This window comes from Neocloeon triangulifer, unplaced genomic scaffold (genome assembly GCF_031216515.1).
Source record: "Neocloeon triangulifer isolate White Clay Creek 2 clone unplaced genomic scaffold, ASM3121651v1 ptg000004l, whole genome shotgun sequence".
Classification (NCBI taxonomy): Eukaryota; Metazoa; Arthropoda; class Insecta; order Ephemeroptera; family Baetidae; genus Neocloeon; species Neocloeon triangulifer.
Genome location: NW_026775547.1, coordinates 3,748,702 through 3,770,634, shown reverse-complemented (window position 1 = coordinate 3,770,634; position 21,933 = coordinate 3,748,702). Strand labels below are relative to the sequence as shown.

The window sequence follows — 21,933 nt, the reverse complement described above, 5'->3', positions numbered from 1 at the left end:
ATTAATTTTTTTGCTGAATAGATATAGTTCATCCTTATAATAATCAGTAAATTTTTATTAATTTCATCTGCTTCAGTCAACTTTAAATATTTCTAAATTAGGTAAAAAAAATCCCTCTATTAAAACATTGCGAAGCAAAAATTTATTATTTTTTCCTATAACTCTTTTATTTTTAAATTTACCCTGTATTTCATACATTTTTTCCACACAATTTTAGCTAGGAGAGTTCCTAACCAAATATCGACCTCGGGAATGAGGCTATTTTCGCGGCAGAGGCACATTAGTGGTGGCAAATCTGCATAAACTGCCTGCACTATAAAGCGAGCGCAAATTGCTGAGCATCCCATGCCTTTCATCTTGCTTAAAATGTCCAAATGGGCCGTAATTTCTCCGAACACGCACCGCTCAGCCCAGAGAGAGAGAGAGAGAAAAAGAGCGCCGTTTTGCCCTGATAGAAGCACCGAGGGGAAATCAAAGAAAAATCGGCGCTCCTCAGAGGGCCTTTAACTGCTCCCATCTGCGTCCGAATGAAACATGCATCTGACATAATGGTCGGCGGCGGCGGCGGTTGCATCCAATATTAAACGCTTTGGCAGCCCCAATAAATGCCACGGCTAATAAAAAAGTCTGAGAAAAAGGAAGGATTTTGCGTCTTCCATGCCGCGCGTGTTGCATACACTGTGGATCGCAGGGGCGGCGCGATATTGGATGAATTTTTTACCCGGTGCAGGCTCCATGTGTAAACTTTTTCCGCCTACCAACGAGATTTATGGACGGGAATAAATATTATACGTCTCTGAATGTGTACATATATGGAGCTTGAATGCCACGGAATGAAAAACCAATATCTGCAGTGCAAAGGGCAGCACCGCCGAAGTCAAGACGGTGCGGTGCACACACGCGCGGTATCAAGATGAAAGAGGGTGATGTATTTGTACATGTTTCCTTTAGGTATAGCGATAAAGATTACTTTTGGAAATGGAAAAAAAAGTTAGCCGAGCGCATTAGCATAACAAGATGAGAGAGCCTTTGGTGCAGCCATAAATTCTTGTTCACTCACAGAGAAAAGCAGTTCCTCAGTTGAAAGAACTTCAAGTTATGCATAAATTGGTAAAATGTAATTAAACCTTTTGTATTCTGATATAATAAGAAGTCTGATTTATAAAGAGAACCTGGTATATGTATTTATTTTCTGGCAAAAATGTTGATAGGACTAAAAGTTAGTCTCAAGAAAGAGTTCTTGAAGCTCCGAATTTTTAACGAAATAATTTGGAAAATGATGGGAAAATATCATTAATGGAAAATAAATAAATGATTAAATTTTAAAATTCAGTTATTTAGGAACAACCATGGATTAAAACAAAACACAAATGATGGCGGGACCAGGACTGAAATTTGTTCCATCAATCACACTTTTTATTCCTGACCAAGATGGTTATGATGAAAAAAAAATTATCAAGCTATGGCTAAACGCCTGTTGTTATTTTTGTTAATTGTGCCCAATGGTCAGAATTTGCTGTCAAATTGTGAAAATCACGCAGATTCTATGAGATTTGATTATTGATGATTTCATGATTTTAATTATCATAATAAAACCTTTATTCTGCATCAAAGAATTTTCATTGGTTTTTTCTTTCTTTAACGAGAAGAGTGTATCATTCGTCATTTAGTGATAAATAAATAAATAAATAAATAATTGCAAACATAATCACTTTCAAAAATGATAATATTATGTAGATTGAAATAGATTAATAAAAAAAACTCACCTTGTCAAAGAGCTGTCTCCATTTCTGAAACAAAAAGACGAATGAGTGAATGATAACATCTGCGGTGGTTCTCTTTGAATTTAAAATACGCGAGGAAGCCAAAGGCAAGAGAGTTTTGGATTAGAATAAAACTAATCTATCATTGTCAAAAGAAGCGGGAAGTCCAGAAATTCGTCGTCTCTCTCCCATCTAATTAACGCAGCTTTTCCAGCAAAGGCGGCGGCGTCTCTCTTTCTTTGTTACTTTTTTTCACTTCTGCTTTTGGGCGACGCTCTTCTCTTGCCATTTAAGCAATGACACGCGCCTCTCCAAGCACGGAAAAGCTAATTTTTTGCTCATTAGAATGGAGATCCCGTGCCGAAAGAGAGCGCAGTGAGTGGATTTCCAACAGAAAAGGCACTCGAGATGGACCAAAAGTGAAAGAGATTTTCTTTTAAAAGGATTCAACAAACTTGGCAACGTGAAAAAAATCATTTATAAATTACAGCCTCTCTTGCTTTTTAGCCTTTTTATTTGTAAAATTTTTTTAATAAAAAAAAACTCACGTCAGTGAGCAGCTCCCTGCGCTGCTCGGCCTCGTCCAGCTCGGACCCTGAAGAGTTGAGCTCGTCATCGGTGGTGCACACACCGTCCTCCACCATCGGGGTCCTGGAGAGACTGTGCGAGGGGCCCGAGGAAGGCGGCCGCCGCGCCGCCGGCCAGGCCAGCGCGCGCATTTTCCGGCCTTCACATTTTCCTAGCCGCCTGCAACAACAACAAGTGCGCCGAGCACGCAACCTTAAAACACGCATTCCAAGCAAAATTATATATACAAAAAAATTTAATTTGTTTTGAATAAGTAGTCACCAGCCTTATTTGTATAATGACTTCATATAATTCAGTAATTTTCATATTATATTTCTCTTAATTATATATTTTTTTTTATAGAAAACATAATTAATTATTAGTAAAATTTTTTAAAGAAAATAGCATTAATTAATTAACATCAAACTCTCAAAAACATTATGCCTACATCCTTTAATTTCGAGAATTTTATGTTATATACAATGAGAATAAATTTTAAAAAAGTTGGATCTAATATTTGTTGATGAAAGAAAGTCTTGTGAGTTTTCAATTTTGCATTTTCTAAAATCTTAAGCACAAAACTTACTTTCAAAAGTTCTCAGCATTGGTTTTTTTTATATTAAAGTAGATCAAAGTAAATTAAAAATATCAACGTGCTTCCTTAAATAATCATAAGCTTGATGAAGATTTTAAATTAGTTTGCATTATCTATTGTCAAAGAGCAGCAATCATAGAAATAAATATCGAAAAAAATGTCTTTTACTTCAACAAACTCCAAATTTGTCCACAAACCTCGAATGAGCCTTGTTTTCGGTGGAAGTCACGAAATTTGTTTTCAGTCTCGTATTATTATTATTATTTTTTTTTTAATCAGAATGACCCAATTTGCAAACATAGCAGACGTTCTACACCAGCTTAATAATTATATTTTTTTTACAGTCCAGATGGTTTTTAAACTTTAAATCTGTCCACAAAACAAAACAAAAAGCTTCCTGTAATTAAAGGGGGAGGTTTGCGTGCAAACCACACGCGCTTGTTATTTATCGCCACCACATCTCATTTGCGCAGAGAGGAAGTTGGAGCGAGGGGTGTGTATATCGAGTTGCAATCAAATTGGCAAACTTTTATAATCAAGCGTGGGCTGGTGTGCATTTTAATTTGGTCGTCGGGCAACAAATCCGTGAAAAAAAAGTATGCGCAGGGCGTGGATTCAAAACCGGCAGCATAATTTCACCCCGGCACCGAGGGGGTTGAAGAGGAGGGATTCAGTCAGACAGAGCGGGGGTAAGTGAGTCATTGTGTTTGTGCCAAGGCACGTCGCCGTGCGGTGCAGTGCAAGGTGAAGGGGCTGCTGAGAGACGGGGGCAGAAGCAGTGCAGTAGAGAGAGTTTTGTAAAGGGCTCCTTCGCTCGCGGCTTCAGAGCACAGGATTGTCTGACTGCGGAATTGTTCTCACTTGTATGCAGATTTATCGAGTTTGTCTCCTGCTCATCCGCATGCTGTGGTTGTCAATCCCGCATAACTTTGCATTTCAAGCTAGAGAGCGCTCGACGATTTTCAAGCGAATGACATAAAATGGCCATAAATGCTCTAGGATAAATTTAATTAGGTGCGCTCGAAAGGGGAATTTAATTGCTCTTCAATCAAATAATTTTTTAATGGAATTATGATGGAAAGGGTAATTTTTTGGTGGATTAAGATTTAGAGTGGGCTAGAATTATTTTAAGTCTAATAAATTTGTTATAGATTTCATAAAATACAAATAAGTCTATAAACTTTCTTTATAAAAAAAAAAGTATCAATTTAAAAAAATACCAGATTTTTTTTAAATGTTAAACAACAACAAATGGATTTTGAAAAACTTTTAATTAAAACCACCAAAAACTTAAAAGTTGCAAAAAACAATTAAATGTTACATTTTTAATTCTCTAAAATTATAATAAAATTGCTAAAACTAGTATTTTTCTCTCTCTCTTTTAAACACGCTTATAAACAACCTTTCCAACTATTATTTGAGCCGAAAAGTCAACTTTTTTAGGAATAAGAGACATTAAGAAGGAGAGGAGAGATTGAAATCAATGACATTCTTATGTTTTTAAATACATTTTCGAAGTTTGTTTGAATTGTAATTTTGAAATGTAATTTCTTTTAATTTAAAAAAAAGCATAATAAATGTTTACAAAAATATAAAAAAATATTACATGAGAGAAATGGTTAATCAAAACTACCTGGCTTACGATCAAATAAAATATTTTAATAAGTCTTTATTAAAAATTATTTTTCATTATAATACCAGATTTTTTAAATGAAATTGTAAACCTAAAGGCAAAAAATTTATCTCTTGAAGTTCAAGCCAGAGAAAAGGATTTTTCTTTTTTCATCCCAACAAACAAATTGAACTTAAAAAGCGACAAAAATGTCATGGTATGTCATTCGTTTTGACATTTCATGTCAGTGTTCCTTTCCAGTTGTAAAAATAAAAATAAACACTCATCCACATTTTTAACAACTGCTCTTTCCGCCACAGCTTTTGACAACGAATTTTAATATTTGTCCTCTCTCTCCATTTTTGTGTGTTTCCTCGTGGCCTAACAAACAAACAAAAATGCTCAAATAAACATAACTCTTGGCGGCAAGCTCGCCTCGTAATTAGATTAGAAAGGCAAAAAGCGTGTGTGTGTCCAAACAAGCTCAAATAATATAACTTCACGTTGTGTGTTTGTATTTGTGCCCTGCAAACATACATATAAATAAACCCGCAGCTCTCTCGTTCTGGTTTAACGCAAACAAATGAACAGCACTCTCTGAAACACGAAGGCATGGATTTTGCCGTCGCCGCATTGTCCTCTGCCGCGACTTTCACAAATGAATTTGCGTCGCATGCGCCTTTTGCTAGAGAGACCCATGTCGGCGAATTTGCTTTTGATTCCAAGAGACATGGCTAGACCCCTCCTGGCTGCATTCTTAATAACACACAACCGAACACTAACTTGACAATTGCAGCCGCAGACAGAAGCTTAATGGAAATTAACTCCGGTTGTGTGGGTTTGTTGCTCGCCCTCATGCCGTGATTGTTTATAATTCATTCCGCTCTAAAAGAGTGTCTGTCTTTGTCAACTGCTCTTAACTGACAAAAATGAGACAGTCTGTAGAAATGAGGAGCACATTGTTGATATAACATAAAGATTATCACAGGAATTATTTCAATTTTTCAAAATATTTAAAAAAAAAAAGTGATTTATTTATAATAACTTTCATACTCAAATTATTCCTGATAATAGTGATAATGGATCTTTGCAAATTTTGTAATTCTTATTTCAAATATATGCAACTAGAATTTACTTATTGTAATTATTGTGGAATATTTTTTTAAACAATTTTTTGAAAACTAGAATTTTTGATGGCATTTTTTTTTGCAGAATTTTGTCATGAAATTATTAAATTTGAATTTTGATTAAAATATGAAGTATAAACTGTAGAGCTAATTTCAGATTTGACATGAAAAGTGGAACAATTTTTCTTTGCTGTCCAAGCAGATTTACACTTTATGATTTTCGCACGAGAAAGTAAGGGAAAAAATTCAGCACGCACAGACTTTCTTGCGCCTCTTCTCAGAAATTCTCAGCAGGTCCTTCCACAAGAGTGCGCCTTTATCAAAACGGACAAGCACTCTCTGTTGTTCCAAGCACCACTCCAATCTAGCTTACTCTCTCCGTGAAAAAGAGGAAAAGTGGTGCTGCCTAAATTTTATATTCCGCCCGAAAGCAAAGAAAAAAAACGAGGACTGGCCGAACGATTTTCATATTCAAATTATATTATTTTCCGCACTTCGGCACGAACAGATTGTTTTTTTTTTTCATTCTGCATTTGCATGGATATGAGACCGGTCACTTCAAGAAAGTGGATTTTTTTGACAAGTTAGTTGGTTGCAGGTCACAGTAGCTGAAAACGCTTCCGAAGTGCAAACAGCGACCGCAGGGGCAGTTTGGAAATAATAAAATTAAGGAGCGTTGCAAGTGCAGAGGAGTGAGCGAGGGAGCGTCCATAAAAGTTTTGTGGAACGACCCGAGAGGGATTTGCCCGTTTCCTCGCCACCTTGAAATGAGTGAGGGGCAGAAAATGGATTGATGCTGAGGCGGATGTGGAAGGTGGATATAACTTTGGCCAAGGGATTTGGTTTCCGGAACGAGCGGATATTTTGAAGCTTAAAAAAGTTGGTTTGCTTACTGCAGAAAAATAGATAAAAAATCCCGCTTACAAAAATATTGCACACATACCATATTTTGATATTTTCCAAGTGAGCTTCCTTCTTGTATTCAAAGTTTTCAACAAATATTAAATTTTAGAAGTTCATTTCTAGAAAGATTTCTTGAAGTTAACTAGACCTTAAGAATGATGAATTATTTTTATTATAGCTCAGCTTGGTCTGTAGCATTTAAATTAAATTTAATAATAATCTTATACTGTTATGTTTTTAGAAATTTCCAGAATTTACTGCAATTTTAAACAAATGAATAATTATTTAAAATAAAATGAAAGTCAGACTTTAATATTATCTTTGAAAATAAAAGATATTTGTTTTTAAATTATTTTACAATCAAGCAGACAATCACAGACAATATCAATCAAATAATTGATATTTTTTCAATTATGCACGTTTCTAGCTAATTTTCTTTAAGTATCATGAAGCTCAATTAATTTTAAGCACTAATTTGCAGGTGATCAATGAAATGAATATCAATTTACATTAAATACCATAACCCGAAAATATTTAAATTACTCCCATGCTTTCATGTTGATTGTGCTCAACGACTCTAAATAAAAATATAAACATTTTAATTTTTTAACGAGCAAAAACTTATGAAAATTCAAACTATTTAATTGTAAATATTATTTAAATGCTAATTATTAAAAACAATAAAATAAAAATTAATTTCATGAATAAAAATTAAAAATTAAACCAGTAAATCTACTTACAATTTATTAATTAATAATAATTTAAAACTATAAGTAGTTCTTGTTTAACATAACAAAATGATTAATTAATTTATTTTAAAAGATAATTTTTGTATCCAATTGTTAAAAAATGTGGTTTAGTTTTAAACGAAACGAAATAGTTCAATATTTTAAGGATCCTTATTAGCATACTCAATTCATGAGTTATACAGATGCGAACTATTTTTTATTATCAGAAGTAAATTAGAAATATTAAATCTTGTAATTGCTTTTAATGACTGGAGTTGGCTATAGAAATTAACTAGCCTTTAATCGAATGCAAAATACATAAATTACCTTTTTTCCCAAACTTATTTCAGTTTTCAAGGCTCTCGCTGGTTTTAGCGTTTCAAAACTCCCCAGGCGTGCAAGTAGAGATAATTGTTTTTCGGACAAGTGCACACGCCAGTTTACTCGGCACCAAAATAAAACACTGGACGACGTGCTCGTCGGAAGTCAATCAACTTGGTGGGCACATTGACAGGTGCACGCCACGAGCGAGGGGTGTATGTATATTATGTGCGAAACCTAATCCCATGGCCGGCTCGTCGCGAATCTAAAGCCTTAATGCCCACATAGCTAGGTGGATTAGGAAGGCGACGTACCTGCGGCACTCTCTGTTATTTGCCATTTCCTTGCAGCGAATTGCGCTCCGCAAACGGAGGGTGGCCGCGACGCCTAAATAACTCTCCATTCATTCATTATCCACTTCCGGAGCGCACTCCATTTAATAATTGAAAAGCCGTATATAAACCCTCGAGTGAGTGGAAATGCGATTTTCATACTGCACAAAAGAGAGTTTTGAATTACCGCACTGCTTTTGTTCGCTTTCGCACATCATGTGAATCCATTAAAAGATAATGTAAAGGGATTTGGTTGGAGGCGAAAATTGCATTAAGTACTTTAAATTTAAATCAGACTGGTAATGTAATTTTTATCAAGTTTATTCAGGTTAAATATTATGTAATTAACCATATGGAAACAATTCAGTGTAAACATTTTAATTTTAAGATATTCTATTGAATAATTTTACTAACTTATTCTTTTTTTAAATTTTAAAGATTTTGAGTAAATAAATATTTCAGAAGGTATCGTCGAGGGCGAAATTCAATTTTCGAGATTATTTTAAAATGATTTCTCATTGTAAATTATTTTAATAACTCGCAGGAATAAACTTTCATCATAATCGCTCTCAATTTAACTTATTCTAGAGAAACCAATTTTTAATTTCACATACCTTTCTGAGTGAAAATTCCTTTTGAATTAAAGCAGAGCAATTTTGCCATTAATTCAGCTAGGCTTAATTTAAGATTTCCCTCCAATCTTAACACATTATGAACCATAAATTGTCAGGATAAGTTTCAGTGTCGAGAATTGTTAAGAAAATTTTAATTCCATTTCTATATAATGATTTTAATTTATAATGACGTTTAAAATTAAGAACCACCTGGAGCGGCCGGATCATCTAAACCTGGTGGTTTAAAGTGACTTTGGTTATATACTTTTATTAACCAGTCAAGAACAAAACTATATAAAATTGTTAGCTATATTATTTTCATTTGCAATAATACTTAATTGTTTATTGTTATTAGACAGTAATATTATTGTGTTAAAAAATTTTAATGAAAAATATCTTAAAATATAATTATAATAGTTTTATTAAAAAAAATTAAGAAATATTATTAATAATAAAGGTAAACTTATAATAGTTATTGTTAAATTTATTAAAGTGCATTAATAAATTAAATTCAAAACAACAGAAATATAATTTATTTTTTCAACCACTTCACTAAAATGCAATTTTCTAAATTCTATCGTTGGCATAAACAGCGCAAAGTGAATAACAACCCCATAGCTCTGACAATGAAATAAATTTAAATAACCCTTTTGAACTGCATTCTCTAGCATTCAGCAGCACTTGGAACCCTAACTAACCCAACCCACACGACCAAGCAGCTACTCCACCTGCCACCCCCGCACCCTCTGTTCATCTGTTGGCGTGCATAATTCAAGTAGTGTACAGAATGCATAATGAGATATGATTCTAGTGTTACATTTCGGCATGCGGCGCTCTCGCGAGGGAATTTCCAATTGTGCTGTGCGAATTGAGTTTCGGCGCGGCTTAATGGCGAGGTGACGCATACGCAGATACGGCAAACAGCCGCGCGCACATATTACTTAGCAAGCCACCCTCGCCGTCCCCAATCTATTCCACCCCTTGCGCGGATCGACGGGGGTGGCTCCAATCTATGCAGTTGCGATGTTGCGAGCTTATCCACACACGCAGGGGTGCTTTTTGGCACAGCAAGGGAACGTTGCCACCGTCCGAGCTGACTCAAAACACAGAGGAAGGAGTCGGTGCAGTTGAGAGTCGCGGCATGACAATAGACCAAACAAACCAGTTCCGCGCCTTATGATTGTTTGATTGAGCTAATTATTCTGCGATTTGCTCCTTCCGGATGACACTAGGGTGAATAATTTGATCAGCTGATTCGCAACTGCCACGATTCATTCAGAGATGTTTTGCTTCTGGTAAACTGGAATTTATTAGCATAGGTCAACATTGGTAATTTGTTTACAGTGTTTATGAAGCTTACAATGAAAAAATGAACAATAAATTTCCAAATGTATGCTATTAATAATTAATATTAATTAAATAATAATATACTGAAGAATGAATTTAATTTGAATGAATTAAAAAAAATCTATTAAATTGCTATATTCTTAACCATTATGAATACAGCAGAAATAATGATTATTTCCATTAAATTTAAATAAACCGTTTTTTGAGGTAAATATTATTTAGATTGGATCATCCCATGATTTATTTATTTCAATTGATATTTTAAATAGCAGCATTTACATTAACTTTAATTCCTAATTAAAATAGAAAATCCTTTGCACTTCGTCAAATAACCTTATAATTCAGTAAGATAAAATTATTGTTGCTGATGGCATTATAAATTTTTATTATTTTTTCTTTCTAAAAGTGCTTTCAATTGCCATTTTGCAGCAATGTAATAATATTATTATAATAATATAATAAAGTAATAAAATGGTATTATTACTTTTTTATAGTAATTAAAGTATAATTTTTATTCAAGATATAAAAAAAATAATATAAACAAGTCTATTTTTAATCATCAATTATATAAGGTCCTAATTACAACTGATAACAACGGCTTTAAAAAATTTTAAAACCAGAACCTTGAAATGAATGAGATAAATTTTTTAACACGATTACATCAAATGTCCAATATTAATTTTTCTATATTCATATTTCCTCTTAAAGAACAAAATTTGATACTTTTTTTAATTAAAATATTTTCCTTACTAAAATTCTTTTTGTTTGCATTTCAAAAATTCCACTAGCTGAAATGGAAACAAAGCGATCTAGTGGATTAATTAGAGTCGTTGGAAGTGTAAATAGATCGTAAATAGCATCAAAGAACAATGCCCGCGAGATCTCTCAACAGAGTCCTATACACAACTCTCAAGCTTTTGTGGTGCAGAATTGCTTCGTTAATACGTGTCGTCTCGTTACCGTTTAGGAGACGCGCGCGCTGTTTGCGGCACCATTCGCAGGCCCAACACAATAAAAAGCGCGGCAGTGCTTGGGAATCTGCGGAGGAAAAGGGTTGGTGGCGCATTGTGTTGCGCCCGAGGCGGCCATTCCGCCCTCTTGGTATCGAACGACACTCGCTGCTCAGCCGCTCAAAGGATTCGCCAAAGAGTGAGGCCTATTATTGCGGCGCGTTTTCCGATTTTATTGTGCGCGATCAGCACAAAACGCAACCCCTGCGGCGGAAACGCACGCAGCCAATTTTATTGTTTTATTATTGCAGCGCGCAATTACATGTTTTCGATGGCCCTTGTGAGTCGGCCAACTGCCAGTTTTTGATTCTCTCCGCTGAAAAACGCAAGTGTTGCAGCGAGTGTCGAATTTCGCAGATGGCTTTAATTTCCTCGATTTTATGGCAATCGAGTCGACATGGGGAGGAAAAAATGTGTATTTTTCAAAACGCACGTGCCCAGGGAAATTTTTATTAGCGCCATTATTGAGGGTTCAATTTTATTGCACGTAATGGTAGCCAATTTAGACAAAAATGGTCAAAGGGGGTTGAGCCTCTATTTTCCATTCCCACCAATATTGTAAGCAAATAAAATAAGGGTTGGATTGAAAATTACTTGTGCATTATTTCAGAAAAAAATCTTTAAAAATTTATGTCATAAAATAAATAGTACAATAAATGGTTATAACATCAATACAAATGTGAAAATTTTAAAAGTGATGAAAAAATAATCTTTTTTGATGAAATTTTAAAAAAAATATTCTATTTTTAAATTTTATTTTTTTATTTCAAACAATGAATGAATAATTATAATTATTACTGATGTTTATGATTGAAATAAATGTAATTTTTTGTGTGGGAAAGATCTACACTCTGATTATAGCGATGAAATTTGAGGACCGAAAATAATGAACAGCGTCTGTCGAGCAGCCTCTTTTGATTTTGACGGCGCGTCCTCTGCTTTCTTTCGCTTTTCTCATCCCATAGCAGTGTCATCGTCAACGCTTTGGTGAAAAGTGTCAAATCTATTTTTACGCACCAATGATGAATTAGAACTGCTCTCGGAAGTGACACTTTCGCCTCCACTTTTCACTCTTTGTGATCAGCCCACTCTGTAAATCAAATCGCACATTCTCGCTTTGATGGTGGGCCCAGTCGTCCGTCCACCGATCATGATCAATCACCCGAAAGAACCGGCCAATCAATATTTTGCGCCTCAATTGCGCCCGCGCTTTGCTTTTTTTCCTAATTCGTTTCCATCCCAAAAAGGGAACAAAAGTATATATACGCGTGTATCCGCTTGCGTAAACACTTGGGAAACAAAAGCAATAATAAGGTTGCGCGATTCTGTCTGCTAAAACACGTGGAACAACACCCTGTTTGCATTTCGTCGGGTATATGAATAATGCAGGACGACAAAGAGAGAACATGGTTAGAAGGAAGAAGCAAGACTTACACTTTACAACACAAACAAAGACACAACTCTACACTTATTTGAAAGAAAAAAAACACTCACAATAACAATTATCAGGGAAGAAACAAGACGTTTACTCTTAAGTTTTCCGATTCAAAATCCAAAAAGCATTAAATTGTATTCACCTAGAGAAGGCCATAACTGTGTAATCTAGCTCCAATGGACATTTACAATAATAATTTTAGCAATTTGAATGCAATTATTTCATTTTAAGATTTTAATAAATTCAGTCATTCTCTAAAATTAAAGTTAGATTTAAAAATATAGAAATAAAAATTAATGTTATTTTTACAATTTATTTTTAACTTTTAATATAAAATTGAATTTATGATATTTACATAATTTTTTTATAAATTATTTCATTGCATTTTGGTATGAAGTAAGTACAAAAATAAAATTCTTTATGCAAAGCCATCATTATTAAAAGAGATTAGAATTTGAAAATATGTATAAAATTTTATACCGTATGTTGTACACAAAAGTGTCTAATAAAATTCTGATGATGAAAATATAAAATTTATGGTGGCACTGAAGCGAATTGTAATGTTTTAAAAGTGATTTAGCTCCTTGCATTTCAAAAGCGCAATTATAAATTAAAATAATAAGTTGGAATATTAAATAAAATATTAAACTCCAAGAGTACGAAATCGTTACTCCTGACTCTTAATTAAAAATGAGTAAAAATGTGGCAGGTTTGAATTTCAAACTTTGAATAAATAGTTCAATTTTTGCTCCTTCAATACAAATTGGAAAGATGAAATCCAATTTTACTGATGGTGACTAAAATATTGAAAATTTTAAAACCTCAATCACGAAGATTCAAATAAATTACTTTAATTTTTACTTAAATACTTAATTTATCCTGGTGGTGTCAACCATTTGTGATAAATTTTTTGCGCCAAATGTAAATCAATATTTGGGCCACTTTTCCATTAAAGACGCCTCGCGGGCACAAAAATTCATTACGCACATCTCTCTCCCTGCCAACAGCGGCAACTTCAATTCCGCACGTCGACGCAAAATTCCATTTTCGTAGGCGACAGGATTTTATCGCTGTGTGGAAAAAGAGGTAAAAATAAGCCAAACGGAGAGAGCTCTTTTCACACCAAGAGCAAATTAATTACGCAGAGAAGGCGGCGAGAAGTTTTTGTGCCAAGACGACGTGGGATAAATTAAACTAGACCCTCATTTCATTATTTTCGTACACCAGCAGAATCCGCTTACTTTTCTTTTAGCTTGAATAATTTAATTAAAAATTGATTTGTCAAGTGGCGTTTTTATGAGCATTTTTTTTTTTACGGCCGGTCCCACAAGATTCCTCCGATATGACGCATATCTTGAGGCTCCTGCTCTCTCATAATTTATTTACAAACTTTACATAACGAGATGTTTACCAAGGCAGCGCTGCAGCCGTTCCATCAAGAAAGATGGATCTCGCTGCAGCCTCCAATCTCACTCTTTATGAGACGAGGCGCGGAGCAACATTCAATGCTCTGTCGTCAGCATGAATGAGTCGAGCGGGAATATATTCTTCAAAACAGTTTTCTGCTTTTATGCGAAAATGCCGCCGCCACTGGAGAAATAAAAGGCTGAAGGGAAAACCCCGTGGAAAACCGCCGAGCAGCATGGGAAGAGCCGCTTTCTTATTTCGTATAATACGGCGAGTCGGTTGCCGGTTTGTGCATGGAAAAGAGGCGAATGAAAGAAGGCAAGAGCCCTATTTGATTCTGCTTGCTCGGGGGTCTGGCAAAGGCAAAGGAAATGAATAGCTATAAGGGCGGGAATGGTACTAAAATTTTATTTTCTTCGGTAATAATGAGAAATGGACATGTTTACGGAAACTTTTTACGGTTCATCTTCTCATTTGGAAGTATAAAAAATGTAAATATTATATATTAATGCTGCTAGAAAATGAAGAACAAAAATTAAAAATTACACTGCTTTTTTATGGTTTTTTTTCTTTTGTTTAAATATTCTGAAGACTTTTTATTGAAGTGACACTCTAGGGGCAAATCATGCGCTGATAAATTATGCACAGGACTTTTCCTCATTGAGAAAGTTGCTTTATTTAAAAATAAAAATAGTTAGACTAGTTTCAAGTACCTCATAGCCTGGCTGAAAACTAGATTGTTTAAACAACAAAGAAAGGTTTTGAACATTTTATAACCAATTTTTGAATTTTTGTATTTCTCTCTCTCTCATAGATAAAGCTACGAAATTATGTTCAAAACTAATAGAGCTGTTTTTTTCTTCATTAACTTCCTCAGTTCCTCACAATAAGATTGACCAGCTCATCAATGTTTTGATATTTATAATTATATCACAGCAGATGATTTACAAGAATGATTTTTAAATAGATAATTATAATAAATAAAAAAAATTCAACTTAAAATTTTTTTCAGTGAGAATTAAATTTTACAGATAGTTCTCATTCAGTCCCCGCTGCAGTAGATATTTTCTTTTCTAATAATTGCACTTGACTTAGAACTAGAGTGGGAGTCGTTAAGATTTTCAAGAGGCAGACGAGGCTGCTGTTTCGACGCACACGATTTTTTTTAACATTCTCATACTGCGCACATAACGCTTGAGTTGTATAATGTATATATATTTTATGAAGTGTTTGGTCACTGATCCGCTCTTCTCCCCAACATTAAGATAGAAAATTTTGGTCATAATCTCTATCCATTCTATATTTATAAAAAGACCCCTCGTAAATGTTTCAAGGACCACGTCTCCAAAGAAAGTTTGACTTTGATTCTTGAATTTATGACCCCAGACATCTGGCTCCCTAATGGGATCACAATTTTTCAACATAAATAAACAGCGAGTTGCTTAAGTCTTTATGAAATATGTTTCGTCACACAGGCCAGGAAAAAAAACTCGCACGCTCTGCGTCCAAATTTATACACGCAGTTGTAAATAAATATTTTCTTCTACAAACAATGCTGCGTGGAAATTGTATTTCACTGAGCGGAACGTTCATATAGAGAAAGGCGAGGGGAGGGTCATTAATTAAATGGACTTGAGAAAGGAAGGAAACCTTTTAGTTGCACCACGTGATATCCCATTATTTGATCTAATTCAACAGTTGGTGCGCCCGGTCTTGGTGTTTTAAATGGCTTTAGATGTGGTGCAGCAATAAAAGAATATTATTATTTTCGTGCATCGCGCCTTGAGGTGATTCTCGGTGTCTTTTACGACCCCAGCCGGAATATAAGAATGCAGTTTGGTGGTATTATTGGTTTAGGAGACACAATTCCACACACCTAGTTTTACTTCAACAACACAGGCTCATTAATTTCGGATTTTTTTTATTATCTCGTCAATTTACTATATAAGTTTTTCTTTATTTAAATTATTAATTATGTATGTCATTTTTCAGATTTCTTTAAATCACGATTGTCAAATTGTTTTCAATAATTAATAAGTTCACAATAGTTTAAAATTTAAATATGCAAGCAATATTGAAGTCTCATTTTCCAACTTAAATTAAAGGATGCAAAGTTCATTTGAAGAAACTTTCATTATTGTATGGTCCGCAGATATCACGAAAAAAATTTATTGTGAAAATCGATGGAAATGTTACTTTAAAAAGTTCCGATTTCAAGACTTATCGATTGATAAGTTCACTTAAGATAATGATTTTATTTTAAAGCAGAAATAAAAAATAGTTATCAAAACTGCTCGGGTCGAAGAGACTCGTTATAGACAGAATTTTTCTTGCATAGTTTCAATATAAATCCCCAAGTTTACAATTTTCACAAGGCTCATCTACTTAAATTCACTTGCAACTCACCAATTTATATTCTCATAATTGTCAATTTATTTCCATATTTTTCAACAAACCGCCGAAAAAAAAACACTTCCAGCCCATTAGAAACTCGTTTGATGAAATTAAGTCGAGTGGGAGTGAAACAAAAACTAGCATAGTGTGGTTGAAAGAGAGAACGTCGGTCGGTCGTGAGAGAGACAATATAATCCGCCCACGAGCGGCGTCGGCGGCACCATAACTTAATAAAAAGCCCGTCCGTTCGTCCCTTCGTACGTCTGTCGAAGTGTTGATGTGTGTTCTCTGCTCACTCGGGTCACAGGGTCGACGACCTCACTCTCACTACTCTTCTCTCTCACTTTTCACGGGCGCGTTGGTTGCTTCTTCTAATTACACGCACCATTATGGAGGTTCACAAAAGCCTCTCTCGTGGGTGTGCGCGCCGTACAAAGTGTGTGTACCATGCGTGCTGTGTAATATCAAAGGCCGCAGAGGACCCGTTCATTTTGACGGTGGTGTGTGAATATTAATCGAAAGCAAATTGGCTTTAAGCACAGCAGTAGCGTGAACAAACTGCAATTACCAACGCTAATATCTGTTCCAAATAATTGCTCGGCACTGTATGGGCGGAATGCTCGTTTTGCAAATGTAATTAAACCGAATTTCAAGGTCAATTCCAACATGCTGGCGAGGTGCCAAATGCGTGTGGTTTCATAATTGAATGTGACTAAAATATCTTCTTTGATGTTGTAACAAAAAAATTTAAGCTAGAGCAAAACAATCCTGTTTATGGAAGGATTTAACAACTTGAAAAATATACCAAAGGATTTTAAAAGTATAAATTCATATTGGTATTCATATCATTTCCAAAGGTGGAAAATTTAATAAGTTTAGCTATGATTAATTCCAACATTTGAGCTTTTTGGGAATTAGCTTTGATTTCTATGAGAATTTCCTTAAAAGGATTTCTATAAAAAAATCTGAGCTATTGACAGTATTCAAAATTTCATCAAATCAACTTGGCATAAACCCAATTAGAGGAAAAATAAAATTATGTTTAATTAATTGCTTGGATTTATAAGTAAAAAAGAGATTGCAGTTTACCCACGAGGCAAATTAAAAAAATTTCATAATAAAATTTATGCTTGATTGAAAGAAATGCAAACAGTTAAAAATAAAGAACATTTTGGCGATCTGATATTATGATATATTTCTTCAATATATCTAGTTCATCTTTTTTTAGTTTATGGGTCGCTGTTGGCTGTTCCAAATGTCATAGCAAAGAAGATGCATCTGCCATGTGACATCAGCAGTCAGCTTCTCTTTTGAATAACCGAGCGACATTTAAAAGAAACACATTTCGGTCACTGAGAGTAAAAAAATTACACAGAATTTTTATTTTTAGTCACATTAAGAGATTTTTATACCTTTAGTAAGCATTTCTCTTGTGTATTGAAGGAGAGTGCAAACATTTTTTGCCCGGGTCCATTAATCAACACTAGATGAATTGACGCCGGGTGCAGAAGGATCACTCTGGGGGCCATCGGCGAAAATCATCCCCTCTTTTTCAAACCGATCAGAGTTTTGAGAGCAAACGTATTTCGCCCGCTACACCGGGGAGATAACGGCCTGGCGAAATCGACAATGCATCTGCCCGTGACATCGAATTTATTTATTTGCCCGGCAATAAAAACGCCATTGTCTCGCGGAGAGCAAACCCAGGTCCATCAATCACTCTCGGGACCCACCCATTTTCAATCGAAATACATCGACCCGTAGATTAAAAAGCATATTTCGATTTTCATCAGAATGCCTGAAGGTAATTTAAACACATTTCCGAGTGATTTGTGACCCGGGCCGTCGTGCAATAAAATTTGTGTATAAAACTGCATCTCTCAGGGGAGTCGTGTTATTTTTGATCATTCAAATTTCGGGCGTGTATTATTCCCATGTATAAAACCGAAAGGCTGAACTCACGCATTTTCGGCTGCGTAGTATAAAATGTTGTGCAAGCCCATAAAGCCACAGTTTCTATTTCGAGTGCGGAGCTATTTTCGGTACGCGATATGCAAATGATGGCCAGGAGAGAGAGAAAGAGAGGGATTGACGTGCGGGAATTTTATATTTAAACCCCTTTCACTCGCGCGAACAATGGGTGAAAAACTGGTCCTGCAGGAGACACGAGTGCACGTGTGGACACGTGGTTGCCAGGAGCATTTTTATAAGGAGAACGGCCTGCATTCAAAACCACGCAGCTTTTTTCGAGCCATCCGGCCCTGCAGCTTTTGAATTTCGACGAGTTTCATTCTCTCTCTTCGATTACTCTTGCCGCTTGTAATTACAGCCTGCGCACTGAGCGCGTCAAATCCGATTTATCATCTCCGTTGCACTCACTGGAATAATGCTGGATTTTCGTCAGCTATCATTTTTCAGCCGTCATGCTTGCGGAAAAGGATGTTCTTCTCTCGCTTCACTTCCCTCGTGGAACTTTTCCAATTTTTATCTCCGAGTTTCACTTTTCTGTGCACGAACTTTGTATTCTTAATTCAGTCTGGCAGCGTGTGAGTTAGAAATCCGCATTGGATGTCTGCTCCGAAGAAAAGCAACGGGTATTAAACTTTAAAAACGCAAACGAACAGTGCAGATAATTTCTTTCCTTCGCGTGTTTTTGTTTCGTTTGTTCGTATGATAATTTTTGTTAGAGATAAAGAGGAGTGTGTAATTTCAAGAGAGAAAATAAAGCAGTAAAAGTTAAAAGTCGCGCGTCGACCTTCGTGTAAAAAAAAAAAGAATTTTCAAAACGTGTTAAAATAACGAACATACTTTTTTTCAAGCTGACGTTAAATTTTTAAGAATTAATGATTACGAAAAAAACAAAAAACAAAATTGTATTGCTTATAAATCCTTATTACATGAATGCTCTTTTTTCAAATTACTCTGAGAAATCTTAAAAAAATTTCAAATAATCTATTTGATGGAAGATTGGCTACTCAATTTTGGGCCGTCTCTATTAAATTTTCTTAAAACTCATGTCAAATTAGATATTTTATTATTGATCTTGCATAAAAGTGAAAATCACTTCAAAGTACCCTCCGAAATTTTATTATTTTTTCTCTTTGAGAATTTGAGCACATATGGCGAACAGGATGACTCAATCAATGCCCTTGATCAAAGCATGAGCACGAACTAATTAAGACCCTTTTGTTGTACAAAATGCACATGCAGCTGGATACGTATTAAAAAGGGTTGTTCACTTCTCTTGAGCGAATCAAAATTAATCAAATTCCCTTTCAAATCTCTCGCTCTCATCCTGCCACGTAATATCAGAATAATAGCAAACGAGATGAGATTGCGATAAAACGCGTTCCACGACTCTCTCGGCCGGGGCTCAAAGGAATGGATTCATTCACGTAACGATCAGCTGTGTGTGTGTTTTTAAATCCGTTTTACATAAAAGCGAGATCTAGAAAAAGCATCTATGCGGCAGCTGCTCCTCGGGGGCAGATTGGTTATGCATGAACCTCGAAAAGCACTCTTGCCGGAATAAAAACAAACAAACACTGAAAAATTGAAACCAGGCTTAACCTCCGTGAAAAAAGTAAAAAACAAAAAGAAAATAAAGTGACCCGAAAGCAGACCACAGGTCTCTTTTTTATTTTGACATAAAATCCAAAATAAGAGCTAAATTTTTTATATAAAATTCACATTTGAAAAACAAAAGTGCTTTCGGATTAAAATTAAAACACATAATCTATATTTGAATGGAGCAGAGAACTGACAAGCGGATGATTGGCTGCTGTTGCAGCAGTGGCCGCTTTTATTGATCTTGCGGGTATATTTTTGTTTATATACACTCTGTGGCAAAAACAATGCAGACGGCCGGTTGTTTGTCATTCATTTCCAGTAGCACTCTTTCTCATTCAGCCGCGTTGAAAACCTCCAAGTGAGTGTGCGGTTGAGTGCATTGTCCTCCTTTGTCAAATGCTTTTTTCAAATAGCCATGTGAATTGAATAACGCTTTGATATGCTTCAACTGCCTTCATACATTTAAACCAACGTAATTGAGCGTCGTCCTGGTTCACATGCATTTTATGTAAATCGAATAAGGTAATTGCGCATCCACTGGTTGCAAAAATGCGCATGTATTTATATGAAAATGTTTTCAAAATAAAGTTTTCTGTCAGCTTACAAGTCATAAATTAAGTTTTTAATAATAAGAAGCTTATATTTGTTTCTTTTTTTAATTTCAAATATACTTGCAAAATTTTTGAAAAATCGTTATTACTAAAAAAGGGGCTAAATAATATTATAAAATACAAGAAAAGGCCTATTTTTAAAATATCTCCCGGAGTGCTTGAAATTTTATAAATTAGAACTAAATTAAAAGTACTGATATTAATCTATAGCTACAAAATTCTACTTCATATTAGCAATATATAGTGTGAAGACTGATTTTCATTTATGCTGATGTTGATAACATATTATTCAACTTCGGTCGATTTCCAAAACAGATATTAACTTTTTTCCAATCTACACCTAATTTTTGTAAAACCATGAAATTGTATAAGGATAAAAGTTAGTCTTATTATATAGTTAAAATGAAATTAAAATCATTTAAAAGATAGGCAACAAAAGCGTCCTCTGTGTAGTAATGTTGCCTAACTTGCAGGCGTCCGGACAAAACCCAATTTTTTCCCGAAAAATCCGAAAAAAAAGAATAAGTCTCGATGAAGTGTCATAATCAGATTTGATTTCAAAATATAATGAACTTCTCTCCCCAATATTAAAATAAACATTTTTTCTAAAGGCTATAACCACTCAAAAGAATATCAGAAAAGTGCCCCACTTCTGATGTTGCAAATCTCCTTACCTGGGAAAAGAGCATCCATGAGGGCAAGTTCAGCGTTAAATCCGGTAAGCTTAGGAAAAGTCCACGACCTCTGGAGTTACGTGAACGGATTGAGTCTTGCGAGAGTCACGTGTGGCGAGCACGAGCGGCGAGAGGAGCTCGCGAGAGAGTTGGCCTGCGCTCCGCGGCTCTGCTTCGCTACTGAAAGTACCGAGCGCCGAAGAGAGAGCAGTGCTGCTCTTCCGAGTGACTCACTAAACCCGAGAACTCCCCTGCCCGCTCCCGGGCAACGCCGGGTAGCCATGGCAACCCGCGCAGCACGCACTGCGACCCGAGGAGCGCGTACGCCAGCCAGCCAGGGGGGCCACACCGCCGTCCTTTCCCATTGAGTGCACGCTAATTGCCGTGCGCCTCCTCGGCGGCGGCGTCGTCAACCGGGCGCACTTGCCAAAATTTCGCGTACGACACAAAAAGAAGAAGAAGCGCACTTGACACACTCACACACCGCGCTTGTTTGCTTTGCATACCCATTCAATTTACTTAATGGACTTTATTTTCATGCAGTGTTTAAGACAGGAAATTGGAAATTCTGGTGCAAATAAAAGCTTTTTGTAAAAAAGATTTCTTGAAAATCTTAAAAATAAGTAATTAAGTGAATGCAAACAATTTTTTAAAAATAGTTAAGCTATTAAAATATTATTTAAAAATTTTTTAATGTTTTCATTCATTAAAATTTTTGTAAAAATATAACCTAACCAAATTTAAACATTATAATATATTTATATATAATTTTTGTTTTATTTACATTTTATAAATAAACAAAATTATAATCTTTTAAATCATTACAAAAGAACAACATAAAAGATTGATGTTCCATGATTTTTAAGATATTAAATAATTTTTAGACAAGTTAATTAAATACAAGAAAGTTTATTTTGCAGTAA

General features: G+C 35.1%; 1 protein-coding gene across 1 annotated transcript in view; it reads right to left on the bottom strand.

Annotated features, from left to right (window-relative positions):
• Positions 1-21,204, bottom strand: part of LOC132193736 (rhomboid-related protein 2) — a 58,940-nt gene extending 37,736 nt beyond the window's left edge. The window contains exons 1-3 of the mRNA XM_059614592.1: positions 21,011-21,204; positions 2,312-2,510; positions 1,767-1,790 (exon numbers count right to left, since the gene is read on the bottom strand). Coding sequence (XP_059470575.1) covers positions 1,767-1,790; positions 2,312-2,482 — 195 coding nt within the window. The 5' untranslated portion in view covers positions 2,483-2,510; positions 21,011-21,204. The remainder of the gene's footprint in view (positions 1-1,766; positions 1,791-2,311; positions 2,511-21,010) is intronic.
• Positions 21,205-21,933: the final 729 nt, after the last annotated feature.